This window comes from Chrysochloris asiatica, unplaced genomic scaffold (assembly GCF_000296735.1).
Source record: "Chrysochloris asiatica unplaced genomic scaffold, ChrAsi1.0 scaffold00001, whole genome shotgun sequence".
In the NCBI taxonomy this organism is placed as follows: Eukaryota; Metazoa; Chordata; class Mammalia; order Afrosoricida; family Chrysochloridae; genus Chrysochloris; species Chrysochloris asiatica.
In genome coordinates, this window is record NW_006408519.1 from 2,251,217 (window position 1) to 2,266,216 (window position 15,000).

General features: G+C 45.6%; 1 protein-coding gene across 1 annotated transcript; it reads right to left on the reverse strand.

Moving 5' to 3' along the window:
• Nucleotides 1-1,278: 1,278 nt before the first annotated feature.
• Nucleotides 1,279-7,830, reverse strand: KLF10 (Kruppel-like factor 10). Its single transcript, XM_006830619.1, has 4 exons — nucleotides 7,494-7,830; nucleotides 4,345-4,578; nucleotides 3,324-4,236; nucleotides 1,279-2,866 (listed from the first exon to the last, which is right to left on the reverse strand). Exons 1-4 carry the CDS (start codon nucleotides 7,527-7,529, stop codon nucleotides 2,607-2,609), a joined length of 1,443 nt encoding a protein of 480 aa, XP_006830682.1. The 5' UTR covers nucleotides 7,530-7,830; the 3' UTR covers nucleotides 1,279-2,606.
• Nucleotides 7,831-15,000: the final 7,170 nt, after the last annotated feature.

Here is a 15,000-nt window from a genome sequence, read left to right on the forward strand (position 1 = left end):
TTCCATTTGATAAATGTTCTGTTGTTGCTTTAGTTAGGTGCCATCTAGTAGGTTGTGACTCAGTGACCCTGTGAGTTACATGTTGTAAGGGAAAGTGGGGTGAAGAGTATATAGGGACTATTTTTGGAACTTTAACTACAAACATATCTAAAATTTTAACTGTTGAGACCGTTGGGTATCAGCAATATGTTTTAACTCAATATAACCCAGCTAAGAAACAACTTGCTGAAGTGCTAATACTACAGTAACATCCTGTTAACATGCTGCAACTCTGTCTCAGGTGGAGTCCTGAGGTGCTGTAGGATAAACACTGGACTGCTAACCACAAGGTCAGCAGTTCAAACACACCAGTCACTCCTCAGAAACCCTGCTAAGTTGGAACCGTTGGCCCTGTCAGTACAGGGGACTAGGCTTTGGGGCAAGCAGAGACTCCTTCAGCCACCTTCTCCTGTCCCCACTTTGGAAGGCCTGCCACCAAGAGAAAGTGTTGTGGGGGGGGGGGGGAGGGTTCAGGATGGTGCACGTTCCCAACGCCCAAGGAGCACAGCAGCAACGTGCCCTTCTCCAGCAGCTGTTAGGTGGTGCTAGGTTTCCAAGATAAGAGGTAGCAACAGGTGCATGGATGGCAAGCCACTGATTCTAAACTGGTGCCAAGTGAGGACATAGCCACTTACCAGTGCTTCCCAGCGAGCCAGACTCTAGGTCAAGGGTGAAGTCTGTACGTTGAAGATGTTGTCCTGACCAGATTTCAGAGCAAAGTAAAATGTAGCACTTACAGCTCCTATTTCTTTCAAGAGTGACTAGCAAATCTTTCTCTTCAGAAATGGGTTAGCTTTCATGCAGCTTAAGTACCAATGTTTCTTACATTTAAGGCATCACTTAAGGATCTGAGTCAATTTAACTTCTAGAGGTGAGCAATTTACTCTTGGTGTAATGGGTCAGGCTTCTTTTCATTTGCCACAGCAGTCTCATTGGCTGTAATTACTCACTGTGGTGTTCCCTTTAACTTAAGATACTTAACAAGGCATTGCTGAGAGTCAGCGCTATAAAGATCAACCCCAAATCATCAAAATGGAAAATTATGTTAAAAAATTTAAATGTATTGGCTTCTTAGAACTTCAGGCTCTCATATTATCCTAATAGATAGATACATGTTAGGTACATTCCTGATGTTATGAATTTGAATGAGGCCCTCAGAAAAATGCAGAAACTAAGTCACTGGATGATCAATGCCAAGGTCAGAGTGAGTTTTCAACAAATGCAAGCAACCAATTATATATATACCAAAGGAAATTCTTTATTGTAAACAAGATATAAAGTACAACAAAAGAAATATTGTGCAAACTGTAAGAGTCACAAGGATTTTTTTTTTAAGTGGAAATTCTTTTTTGTTTTCCAAGGGTCCAAGTTTTGATGTCAGAAAATCTAAACCTGATATACAGAAAAACATTAAATGGGACAATATAGTGACATTTTTCACTATATATTTTACTCTTGTTTTATCATTCACTAAATAGCAGAACAACAGAAATACTGTTAACAAAAGTGAATGTCCTAATAATTTTCGACCCACCTAGTTCCACATCGCTCCCAAACTCCTATAAATTAATAAGACAACCTTTCTGTTTGTGAATAATGGTCATAAACTTTCTACTCAGAACACATTATATATCCTTACAACATAAGGATACTTTACCAATGACATAAGCCATCTTTTTCAAGGAGTTATCTAACATTCTTGATATTCCTTCTTTACAATATGTATTTTCATCTTCAGATTTTCTTCCTAAACAAAGTGCAATGCATCTTAAGAGTCTACGGAAAACACGTTGATATACAATTTTCAAATACACACAGGAAACTGCAGGCAAACTAAAGTTCAAAGCATAATAATATGCCTAGATATAGTAATTTGTTAAACTTTCAAAAGAAAAAAAAAAAAAGAAAAAAGATGTAGCTACATCTTAAAGCAATTAAATTAATGAGGATTCCAATTCTTTGGGCCCTCGTTAGCAATATACAGCCATTCAATTCCAAGTATCAGTAATAGTGAAGAAATGCTAATTCTAGATATAGTTAACAACTATGTCCACAAAGCTGACTGGAAAGACTAGGAATAGGAAACAAGATAACTCTAGGAAAAGATGACAGTATTAGTAATACAAGCCAATTTTACATTTCCGTCTCTGTACCGTAACGGTGACTTCCAGTCTCTACATTCTTGAAACCAGTGCTTTAGAAGCAATCACATTGAAAAGTTGGTCTCAAGTATTAACAGCAAAAGTAAAGTAACAAATTGTGCACACAAATTAAAAACCTGTGCTACCTGTGTTGACTTCATCTGAAACCTTCAAAAAATATTCGAAAGAATAAAAGCTTTCTCATCTCTCTTATGTGATAAGAAATGAAACCTGCCATTCTGTGACCTGTCTGTAGCCTCAGCACATCTGTCATCTAACTCAGGCTGGGCCTGTGCCCTGGGCTGGGGGGCTTCTGCGTTCAGCCCGCACCAGAGGGCCACAGACTTGCAGTGGAAGAATTTTTAATATCGCCACTGGCTTCTGGCTGTGACCAGAGTTAGTTTTGATCCGTCATCTTCTGACCCGTCACTGCGTGGGAGCAGGGGTTGGAGGTAAAGCAATGTCATTTAACTTGCTCACTTCCATTTGCCAGTTTGGTAGCTTCTTAGCTGACAGATGGCGCCGTGCATGCTTGGTCAAATGGTCACTCCTCATGAACCGCCGATCACACATGGGACAGGCGAATTTCTTCTCACCCGTGTGGGTTCGCCTGTGTCGGGAGAGTTCATCAGAACGGGCAAACCTCCTTTCACAACCTTTCCAGCTACAGCTAAAAGGCTTTTCTCCTAAAACAAAGAAATTCATATCATTGTTAGTGGACATTGTCACTGCAAATTTATGTACTCAATTACATCTAAAGGCACAGGAATAGATGTTACTTAAAATAAAGGCTACTTAATTAAGAAACTGTCAAATGAGTATCATGCATTTTTCAGTTTTCTCAACTTTGACCCTATCATATGATAAAAATATTTTCTTAATTAAAATAAAAAAAAGCTTTCTGATTTCAACATAAAAGATACTATATGTTCAAGTTTCTAAGGTACTTCTTTATTAAAGTAACCCATCAGGCATCAACAGTATCATCATTTGAGAGATCAATGGACTTTGCACTGGTAATCATCCACTGAACTGGCTCAGAAGGAAAATTCCCCCTTAAGATGCCTGGTTTACACTTGTGATCAGAAGCTACAAGAATTCTTTACTTTAGTGTCTAAAACTTATGTAAGAATCAATTGATACCTGTATGCGTTCTCATGTGGGCCTTCAAATGAGAACTCTTAAAGTACGTCTTGCCACATCCTGGGTGACTGCAGATGTGACTTCTTATTCTCAATGAGTCAATCTGAGGAGTGACTTTCGCTGCTGTAGGGGAAAAGCCTGGAGCAGGGGCAATGGGAGAAAGTCTGGTGCCATTTGGGCTCACCACTGGAGGCTTTGGATTCGGGACAACAGGCTGGGGAACAACAAACATGACAGCACCTTTGGGCACCTGAGTGCCCATGAATACAACAGGCGGGCAAACTGGTGGCTGACTGGGTGGAGTGCTGGGAACGACTGTTGTCACAACAGGATTATTGGCAGGGAGGGGAACCATCTGGCAGATGACTGGCATAGGTGGCACGCCCCCTGGTGAGACTGTGGATGGAGACACCAACACAGACTTATGTTGTGGAGACACAGGAGCAGGCTGAGATCTACAAATGACAGTCTCTGAGGAAGGCACAGAAAAGTCATAAAGTGTAGCACGTGCTTTCTCATCAACATCTGCCACTGTGCTTCGTTCACATTTGGATCTGCTTGGTGACACAGTGGCACATGGTACGTTTTTTCTTGTGGCCTCAACATTTAGGTGGGTTCTTCTTCTTTGGAAAGAATTGTCCTGATAGTTGAGGATGCTGGCTGCTTTCACCGGGCAGGACCTGTGGTTACACAGCTGGGCATCAGCTGTATGACGGATCACACTTGTTGCCTGAGCCTTCGGTAGTTTGGGGGCTGATACTGGAGTCTTCTCTTCCTCTTTGAAAGGGGGAGCCATGTGAGTCTTGGAAGTATCAGAGAATGCTTTGAAGTGTCCAGTAGATGGCGCTGGTGCCATCAGACTTGACACTTGAGAGGGTTCAAAGTCAGAAGGACTGTAAGGAGGAGTCAAACACTGAAGAAAAGAGAAATATACAGGCATCAGCATGAGAAACTTAAGTCATGTGAATTACTAGAGGTTCTATCATTTGCTTTTGTCATCTTAAAAACAATGAATACTTACAAATGCTGGGATTGTGTGGAAATCGGGTGTTCCAGGAAGCAGATTCTCTTCCTCTGACATATCTGACCCTGGTGTCACAGGTCTGTTTTCAATGTATTTCTTAAAATCAGACTTCCAACTGCAGCTCATTGACATAAGGGCTTCCACAGCTTCAAAATCACCCTTCTCTGCAGTTTTGTTCCAAGAATACATGTTCTCTTTGGACCTTTCAGAAATCATTTCCATTCTGTCCTCCTACAAAACAAACCGTAAAGCTTATGAGCCTATTTTCTCATTCCATGACAAGGAGGAATGAGTTTTCTTTTTTAATTGACAATCTGCACTTTTCAAATCAATATTTTAAAAGACAACCCTCCCCCCCGCCCATCACCGCTACTCTGATATTTTTAAAGTGACAAATATTCAGCTATATTCGTCAGGTTACCCAGACTTATGCACTGGCATCGAAATCATCCTCATTTTCAGGCTTGAACACAGATATCCTTATCAGAATAGAGTGCAAACACCTTAGTCTTAAAATCAATGACCAAGTGTATCAACACATGGAACTAGCATTAGAGATCATTGGTTTAGAAGGAAGAGATGCTTTTATATTGTCCCTAGAGTAGCTAGCTCCCTGCAGCTGAGGGACCAAATGACTAGAGAAAGTTCTGGGAGAAAAAAAAAGAGAATTTTTTTTTTCCAATGCTACAAGCCTGATGAGTTATTAATTTCTAATAGAAATACAGTCCAAAACTTTCTTATCAAGGCCAAGTTGTTTAAGAGACAGAGTTCCCACCTTCTGACATGGGTTTGACCTTTGAAAAGTCATTTTGCACTCTGGGATAAAAACCAACAGGATAAATTAACCTCAGGGTCTCTAAAATTAAAGTCACGTTAGATTATTTACAGTCTGAAATCATTTGATCATTCCATTATCAAGGCTAAACAGAAGTCAAATGAAGATTGTGGGGCCATCTCAAAGCTTTATTTATACGCAAGCTTCAACTTATTTGGGTTTGCTCCCTTTAACTGGATCTATTTAACACAAAGGGTTGTTATGCATCATTATGACTAGATCATGCAGGAATACCAAAAACCTAGATAATCAGAAGATGTAATTTTCCACTAATAATTTTCAAAAACCCTGACTGTAAAAATGAACTCTCCAAGACTCAAAACAGAAGCTGCTTTATTTATTTGATTACAAAATTAAAGGCATATGCTTTATAATTATTCGTACAGCTGCTCTATCAATTATTTAATGCTAGAGTTTACATTCCATTTTTTTTTTAAGGCACTATCCTTCCCCATTTTCTACTTTAAATAATTGCTGAGATTTTGATCAACGTAGGGCTGTACAAACATATCGAAAGAAAACATTCTTTACATTAGAAAATATTACTCTCAACGTTTATTTTTTAAAAATGCACCATGCTTTTGTGCAGAAATTCTAAGATAACGAGCCACGGCTGTAGAAAAATCACTAACAATGCAATTGCATAATCGCGCAGGTCTTTATGTAAGAGCCGATGGACAGCGCATGTATGTGTAAAAGCCTCCTCGAGACGCCCAGGCAAAGAAAGGAAAAAAAGAGAAAGGCAGGCAGCAGGGGAGTGTGAGCAGGAAGGGAAACCAGGAGGGGAGGAAAGGGAGTGGGGCGCGAGGCAGGAAAGGGAAGCGGAGGCGCGGGCGGAGGCGGGCGGCGGGGGAGATCCTAGTTGGCGGGGAGAGATGGATGGGGCCGCCCTAACCTCAAAGAGGCTCGCGGGTGAGTCACTGGGAACATTCCTCGCCACTCGCACGTCCCCGCGCGCCAGCCATTGGCCAGCCAGACAGGAGACCCGCGCCCCGATTGGCTGGCCCGCGAAGGGCGAGGGCGAGGGAGGAGGGGGCGAGGCATGTGAACAAAGCGTGATCCGCGGCTGCTCCCGGCGGCGCTGGAAACGTGAACTGGGAATTGCCGCGCCGTCACCTTTCACCTACTTCCTGAGCCCGCGGGCCCCCGCCCTCGCGCCGGCCCGGGGGAGGGGCCGCGGCCGCCGCCGCCAACCGCCCGGCCGTGCGCGCCGGAGCCGCGGGGAGGGGCGGGGCCGCCCTGCTCCGGGAGACGCCCGCCCCTTCTAGCTCCCGGCGAGCCGCCGTTCCCTTAGGAACCGACAGCAGGGCCGGGCCTCGCTCCCGCTCCCGCTCCTGGCGGAGGCCGGGGCTGGGTCACTCAGGGACGAGAAGCTCCCCCGGCGCACCCGCTCCCGGCCCGCCCCCGGCCTCAGCTGCCGGAGGAGGAACTGGGTCCCCGCGGAAACCCGGCCCCCGCCCCTCAACCCCCGGGGGCCCGGCCGAGCCCTCGGCGCTTCCCGCCCACGCCGCCCGCGGGACCTCAGCCCACCCCGTCTCTCCCTCCCCGCAGCTTCCGGCAGCTCAGGCCCCAGCCGCGCGTCCCCAAGGGTTCCCAGACGTGCGCCCCCGCTGCGGCCCCCGCGTCTCGCAGCCCCGGTTCCCCCTCCCATCCTCCAGCCCCCAGGCGGCCACCTGCCTCGCCAGGGATGGGGAGTCCCCTCCCCAAGTCTGAGGGAGGCCACTCCCCGTCTCCCCTAGGCGGGCCCGCGTGCCGTCCCGCGCGCCCCCGCCGGCGCCTCCATCCCGACTCTGTTCAGCAGCTCCCGTCCAGCGGGTTCCATGCAGACCCCTAGCTAGGCAGCCCTTGGAAACGCTGCCCCTCATAGGCTCGCCAGCAATCCCCTCCCACCCTGGTCCCCATTCCAGATGCAGCTTGAGGCACCTTTCACCTGTGCCAGAGGCAGAGTGCTCTCCTTCCGTCCCCACGCTCCCCTTTCACACCTTCCCATTCTCGCTGCCAGGGCAGCAGCCCCCTCCCCACTGGTCTAATACGCCACTCTTCTTCCCCCGCACCTGGCCCCTGGGTCCCCTCACTACACCTGGAGCAGGACCTCTCTCCACTAGGTTCCAGATCTGGGTCCGCATTTGCTGACCCGTTTCCCAGCACACACGGCCTCAGCAATTCACAGTGTGCAGTCAAGAACCCCTTTTCCTCCTCACGACTCCGCTGCAACCCCGTTCTCAGGCGTGGCTGATATCAGGGACTCAAGGTTCGCGTCCTTGCTGGCCCTCCAGACCCGGCGGGGCAGGGGCATCCCCAGGTGACTTACCGCAGCCTGCTGGAGAGAGGCACCAAAGTTGAGCATGGTTGGCTGCCTGGTAGCTGGCGGCAAGCTGACTGGCTGCTAGGCTGCTTGGCTGCCTGGCCACAGACGTGCGCCCAGAGACTCTCGACGTCGCTCCCGCCGCCGCCGCGCTCCGCGCCGTCTGCCCCCTCCCCATTCAGGTAGCCGCTCTGCCTGCCCGCGCCGCGGGCGGGGGCGGGGGCGGAGCCTGCGGCAGGCCAATCAGCGGCAAAGGTGTGTGAAGCGCCGGCCAATGAGCTCGCGGGGCCACGCGTGATCAGCGGCTGCCCGGCAGCGTGAAGTCTGTGTCAGTGAAGCGTGTACACAATCACCAGCAGCATGTTCCCTCGGCCCGACGGGGGGGAACTCTCGCCGCCACCCGATTCAGTGACATCCCCAACCCTCGCCCACCCACCCCGTTCCCCGCTCGTTCCCTCACCCGGCCTCGTGGTGCGGCGCCGCGGGCGGAGGCCGAGCGGGGAGGCACGGCGGTGGCGCGTCCGGCTTCGCTGAGGGCCGGCCCCACGTGGGGGGTGCGGAGAGATGCCAGCTCCGCCCCGGCCCTCGGCGCCCGCCCCACCCCTGCCAGCCCGGAGGTGGGCGGGACGCCGGGCGGGCGACAGAGGCGGTGGCTGCAACCCTAGGGGCCCTGGCCAACACATTTGCATTTGGAAGCGGCATCCCGCGCATCTGGCTAGAAAGCCAAGCTAGCTGACCCACCAAGTTGCATATGCCACACTTGCTGGGTCTCGGCTGGTGCAACCTTGGATGTGCGCCCCGTGGCGGGAGGCGCCCATGTCATTGGGGCGCGGCACCTGCTCCTGAGCCGCGGGTGCACACCCAGCCCAGCCTTCTTCCCGGGCAGCTAATAGGATGGTGAGGGACTGCAGGAAGCATCAGAAATTGGACCCATGAGATGGTGGAGACCCATAGACTCGAGATTTTTTTTTTTTTTTTTTCACATTTCTCTGTCTTCGACGCTGGGCTGCGGGATCCAATTTTGAGCTTGTAGATAGAAGTTTGCATTGCTATCTACAAACTGTTTCAAAGGTAGATCTACCTCTCTTCCGGCCAACGCATGAGGAAAAGCCCTGCCTATAAACCTCCTCTGTGTGTGTGTGTGTGTGTGTGTGTGTGTGTGTGTGTGTGTGTGTGTGTGTGTGTGTGTGAAGAGGAGGGGCCGGGGAGTATTCTAGTTCGCCTGGCGCCAGGGTACAATCTGATGGGGTTGCTGCAGGGATGCCTGCCAGGTGAAAGACACAGCCCACTCAGAGGCAGCCTAGACTTCTGCAACGAATCCCGCTTGCGCGGTTCCGCGGCTGTGCTCCGAGCTGGGGCCTGATGATCCGGAGCTCATGACCCATCTTTGGTTCCGTATTTGCCCCCTTTTAGTGTCTGTTCACAGCAGCTGATATTGGAGAGTGGGTAACGGTAACGGAGCTTAAAGCAAGCCAAAATTTTTTTCACCTCCTTGGGGCAAGCTGAATACCAGACAAAAATTACTTCTCCTCGAGGGAGCTGTCTCACTTCTCTGTGTACCTGAATAGATAATGCAAGTACTTTTTCTCTCGCAATAACCACATGGTGAGCTTAGAAAGGGAAGGAATGTTTTGAGAGACTGTTAACACAGGCATCTGATGATTCTTTCTAGTCTATCTAAAGGTCTGGGCTAGACAACTATACAAGTGATAATAGTATTATGCCAGGGGGGAAATTGACTAAATGGCCTCCTGTCAATGCCTCTTCTAATCAGCTGGAGGGCTGCCAGCACAGCTCTTCCTGCCTCCCACCTCCCTGCATCCCGCCTGTCTGCAGGGATGTCCTTCCCCGCAGGCTTCCTTCCGCCCAGGCTGTCCCATCCTGTTGATCTGAGACTGAGGGGCCAGAGCAGCTGGCCCTCAGCACCTGCTGCAGCGGAGGAAGCTCCCATCTGTGTCCAGCCACCAGGCCTGCCTGACTTCCTGTCAGAGGGCTGCCCACCTCGAGTCACCACAGTCCCTCCAGGTTTGAACCCAGTCCCTTCCTCAGGAATGTGGAGCCTTGTTGGCATGCCGTCGCCCCAGCACACCAAGAAGCAGTAAGCGATGGCTTCTGGGAGTAATTCAAAACAGGAAAGAAAAAAGAGGTAAGAGGAACAGACTGTGGTGGCACAATTCTCAGAGGTTCAGAGAAAGATGGTCCTCAGACTCAACATAATGCAAACTAAAATAGTTCTTTCAAAGCCTTCCCATAAGGGGGCCCTGGTGTAGCACTGTAGGATGAGTACTGGACTGCTAACCACAAGGTCAGTGGTTCAAACCCACCAAGGTCACTATGAGTTGGAACCAACTCGTCCCACTTACCAACAACAACCTCTTCCAGGATGGGCTCCTCTTCTGCCTCTTCTATCCAGCCTTCACCTTCCCCCTCAAAGTCCTGAGTCCATTGGTCCCCAAGCCCCAGAACTTTTGCCTGAGAAATGTCTCATCTTCCACATCTACTTCTTAAAAATGTTGATCTAGCTCCAGCTGGGATTTAAAAAAAAAAAAAAAAAAAAGTGCAGTCCCTCCAGCCCAAAGGCCATTCCCACCTCCAGCTCATTTTCAGTACTCAAACTCCACACTGTCACCTGAGTTACTTACTAAAAGTCATGATCCCATTGTGTCACTCCCTGCATAAAAATTGTCCATGGCTCCCTGTCACCTAGGAGATTAAAGGGCATTCCATTCAGAGCTTTGAAGTTGCGAATATGTTTGTGCTTACCTAAAGTAAAAGCAAGTTCCCTGAGTAATTAGATTTTTCTTTAGTATATAGTTACTTGGAATCCTGGAGTCGCACTGTGAGCTAAAAACTGGACTGCTAACTGCAAGGTCGGCAGTTCAAACCCATAGGATTTCCAAGGAACTGCTGGTGGGTTTAAACAACAAAGTTGTTGTTGTTAAGTGCCTTCGAGTGGGTTCCGACCCATAGCGACCCTGTACAGGGTTTCCAAGGGTGTAAATCTTTACGGGAGTAGAAAGCCTCATCTTTCTCCCGCGGAGCGGCTGGTAGTTTCGAACCGCTGACCTTAAGGTTCGCAGCCCGATTTGTAACCACTATGCTACCAGAGCGCAGCAGAGGTAAAGTCTCTCCATTTTCGCTTGCAAGGAGTAACCCGGCTGCCCTTCTTCCAAAACAGATTTGTTCATTTTTCTGGCAGTCCATGGTACTTTCAATATTCTTTAACACCACCACAATTCAAATGCATCAATTCTTCTACTGTCTTCCTTATTCATTGTCTAACTGTCACATGCATATTAGTTGTTGTTGTTGTGGTGGTGGTGATGTGCTGTGCAGTCGGTTCTGACTCATAAGAGACCCTGTATAGGCTTTCTGTGTCTGTAAATCTTTAGGGGAGCAGAAAGCCTCAGCTTCCTCCTTCAGAACCGCTGATTTTCCAATGATTAACAGCGCAACTCACAACCACTACCATACCAGAGCTCCTTGTTGTTGGCCATTCTGTCTCATATACACAACAGAAGGAAACACTGTGGTCCTGAGCCATCCTCACAATTGTTATGTTTGAGCCCACTGTTGCTACTACTGTGTCAGTTTTTCTCATTGGGGTTCTTCCTCTTTCTTGCTGACCCTCCATTTTACCAAGCATGATTGGTCCCTCCTTATAACATATCAGTAGTATGAGAGACAAAGTTTTGCCATCATGGCTTCTAAGGAGCATTCTGACTGTACTGTATCTTCTGACACATTTGTTTGTTCTTTTAGTATTTTTATTTTAATAGTCTTCTCCAACACCGTAATTCAAATACATCAATTCTTCTACAGTCTTTCTTATTCATTGTCCAATCTTCACATGCATATGAGGTGATTGAAAATATCATAGCGTGGGTCAGGCCATTGAAAATAGCATGATTTGGATCAGGCACACCTTAGTCCTCAAACTAATTTCTTTGATCTTTAGCACTTTAAAGAGGTCTTTTGCAGCAGATCTGGCTAATGTGATGCATCATTTGATCTCTTGCTGCTGCTTCCTTGAGTGTTGATTGTAGACCTGAGCAAAATACAAATGCATGGATTCTTCTACAGGCTTCCTTATTCATTGTTCAAATTTCATATGCATATGAGGTGATTAAAAATATCAGGTCTTGAGTCAGGTGCACCTTAGTCCTCAAACTGACAGCTTTGCTCTTTAACATTTCAAAGATTTGCCTAATGCAATATGTCCTTCGACTTCTTGACTGTGAGCCAAGCAAAGTGAAGTCTTTAATAACTTCAATCTTTTCTCTATTTATCATGATGTATTTGTTGGTGAGGATTTTTGTTTTCTTTACATCCAGGGGCAATCCCTACTGGAGGCTGTAGTCTTTGATCTTTATCAGTATTTTAAGCACTCTTCGTTTTCAGGAAGCAAATTTGTATCATCTACATATCACAGGTTATTAACGAGTCTTCCTCCAATCCTGATGCTATGTTCTTCTTCATATAATTGAGCTTCTTGGATTATCTGCTCAGAATACAGATTGAACAAATGTAAAAAAATACAATCCTGGCACACACCTTTCCTGATTTTAAACCAGTCAGTATCTCCTTGTTCTGATCTATGTACAAGTTCCTCATGAGCACAATTAAGTGTTCTGGATATCCATTCTTCACAATGTTATCCATACTTTGTTGTGATTCACACAGTCAAAAGTCTTTGCTGTCACTAAAGCACAAGTAAGCATCTCTCTGGTATTCTCTACTTTTAGCCAAGACCGAGCTGACATCAGCAATAATATCCCCAGTTCCATGTGCTCTTCTGAATCCAGTTTGGATTTCTGGCATTAACACTGATAGCAGCTGTTTTTTAATCATCTTCAGCAAAATTTTACTTGTAAGTGATATTAATGCTATTGTTTGATGATTTCTGAAATCAGTTGGGTCACTTCTTTTTGGAATAGGCACAAATATGGATCCCTTCTAATCAGTTGGCCATATAACTGTCTTCCAAATTTCTTGACATAGATGAGTGAGTATCACCAATGCTTCATCAGTTGGTTGAAAGATTTCAGTTTGTATTCCATCAGTTCCTGGAGCCTTGTTTTTCACCAGTGCTATCAGTGCAACTTGAACTTCTTCCTGCAGTACCACTGGTTCTTGATCATATTCTACCTCTTGAAATGATTAAACATTGACTGTTTCTTTTTCGTACAGTGATTCCGTGTATTCCTCCATCTTTATTTGATAGTTTTTTCATCGTTCTTTTGTCCAAAGAATCCTTCTATATTATAAGTTGAGGTTTGAATTTTTTCTTCAGTTCTTTCAGTTTGAGAAATGCTGATCATGTTCTTCCCTTTTGATTTTCTAACTCCAGGTCTTTGAATATTTCATTAAAATACTTAAATTTATCTTTTCATGTTGCCCTTTGCAATTTTCTGTTCAACACTTTTACCTCCTCATTTCTTCCATTTGCTTTTGCTTCTCTGTGCTCAAGAGCAAGTTTCAGAGTCTCTTCTGACATCTACTTTTGGTCTTTTCTTTCTTTCCATCTTTTAAATGACCTTTTGCTTTCTTCCTGTGTGATATTCTTAATGTCATCCCACAGCTCTTTTAGTCTTTGGTCACTTGTGTCTAATGTATCACATTTGTTTGTCAGATGGTTTCCAAATTCAGGTGGAATATATTCAAGGTCAAAATTTGGCTTTTGTGGACTTGTTTTAATTTTCTTCAGCTTCAGCCAGAACTTGCATATAAGCAATTGATGATGTGTTCCACAGTCTGTCCCTGGCCTTGTTTCGGTTAAGGATATTGAGCTTTATCACCGTATCTTTCCACAGATGTACTCTGTTTCTTTCCTGTGTATTCCATCTGCTGAAGTCCACCTGTGTAGTCACCTTTTATGTTTTTAAAAAGGTATTTGCAATGAAAAAGTCATTGATCTTGGAAAATTCGATCATGTGTTCTCCAGCATTGTTTCTATTACCAAGGCCATAGTTTCCAACTACTGATCTCGTGTTCCAATCACCAGTAATTATCACTGAATCTTGATTGTGTATTTAATTAATTTCAGACTGAAAATGTTGGTAGAATTCTTCAATTTCATAATCACTGGCTTTAGTGGTTGGTGCATAAATTTGAAATAATAGGAGTATTAGCTGGTCTTTCTTGTAGGAGTATGGATATTATTCTCTCACAGGTAGCATTGTACTTCAAGATAGAGCTTGAAATGTGGCACCATTCCTCTTTAATTTGTTGTTCCTGACATAGTAAACCATATGATTACCTGATTCAGAATGGCCAATACCAGTCCATTTCAGCTAATTCCTAGGATATCTATCTTTATGTGCTACATTCATTTTTGGCAATTTCCAATTTTCCTAGATTCATACTTCATACATTCCTTGTTCCATTTATTAATGTGTGTTTGCAGCTGTTTGTCCTCATTTTGAGTTTTAGTCCTACTTCATTCTTGCTATTATGGTCATCTCTGCTTTGAGAAGGCAACTCTTCCCCAGCTGTATTTTGAGTGTCTTCCAACCTGAGGGACTGGTCTTTTGGTATGATATGTAATAATGTTCTGCTGCTTTTTCAGTGGCTAAACTTTCAGAAGTAGTCTGTCTCTTTCTTAGTCTGGAGGTTTCACTACAACCTGTCTACCACAGATGAACCTACTGGTATTTACAATCCTGGTGGCATGGCTTCCAACATCACAGCAACATGCAAGTTATCACAATATGACACACTGACAGAACTAAACAATCTGTTGCTCAACATATAGATTGAATAACTATGGTGAAAGGATACAACCCCTAGGCACACTTTTCCTGATTCTAAACCATTCAACATCCACTTGTTCTGTTATAACAACTGCCTCTTAGTCTTAGTACAGGTTCTTCATGAGCACAATGAAGTGTTCTGGAATACCCATTCTTTACGATGTTATTCATAGTATGTCATGATCTACACAGTCAAAAGACATAAATAGTCGATAAAGTACAAATAAACATCTTTTTGGTATTCTCTGGTTTCTGCCAAGAACCATCAGACATCAGCAATGATATCCCTAGTTCCATGTCTTCGTCTGAATCCAGCCTGAATGTCTGTTTATGTACAACCAAATAACCTCATGGGCTTTGGTTCTGAGATTTGGGTCATGGTTTCATGGGGCATACCAGTTAATAGGCCTCATAATATGTTTTGTTCTTCTGTGACTAGAGTCTTAAAAGCTTGCAAACAGCCATCCAAGGCACAGTAATTTTTCTCTGTTCTTCTGAAGCAATAGAAGGAGATACAGGAATAGGAGGAAGATATAGATTGTGTGACTAATTGCCTCCTTTGTCATGAGACCAGAAAAACGAGATGGTGCCTAACTACCACTACTGAACATTTTGATCAAAGACTCTATAGAAGAATTCTGATCAAAAAGGGGGAGATGAAAATCAGAATTTCAAATTCTCCAGACTTCCTGGAGTCAAGGAGGTTGTATGAACCCCTGAAACTATTTCTCTGAGATAATCTGTAAACCTCAAACCAAAAA

Coding starts and splice junctions, on each gene's coding strand:
- KLF10 (XM_006830619.1), bottom strand. CDS start 7,529: ATGCTCAACTTTGGTGCCTCTCTCCAGCAGGCTGCG. Junction 4,237..4,344: donor TCCACACAATCCCAGCATTT/GTAAGTATTCAT, acceptor TCTTTTCTTCAG/TGTTTGACTCCTCCTTACAG. Junction 2,867..3,323: donor CCACATGAGAACGCATACAG/GTATCAATTGAT, acceptor TCTTTGTTTTAG/GAGAAAAGCCTTTTAGCTGT.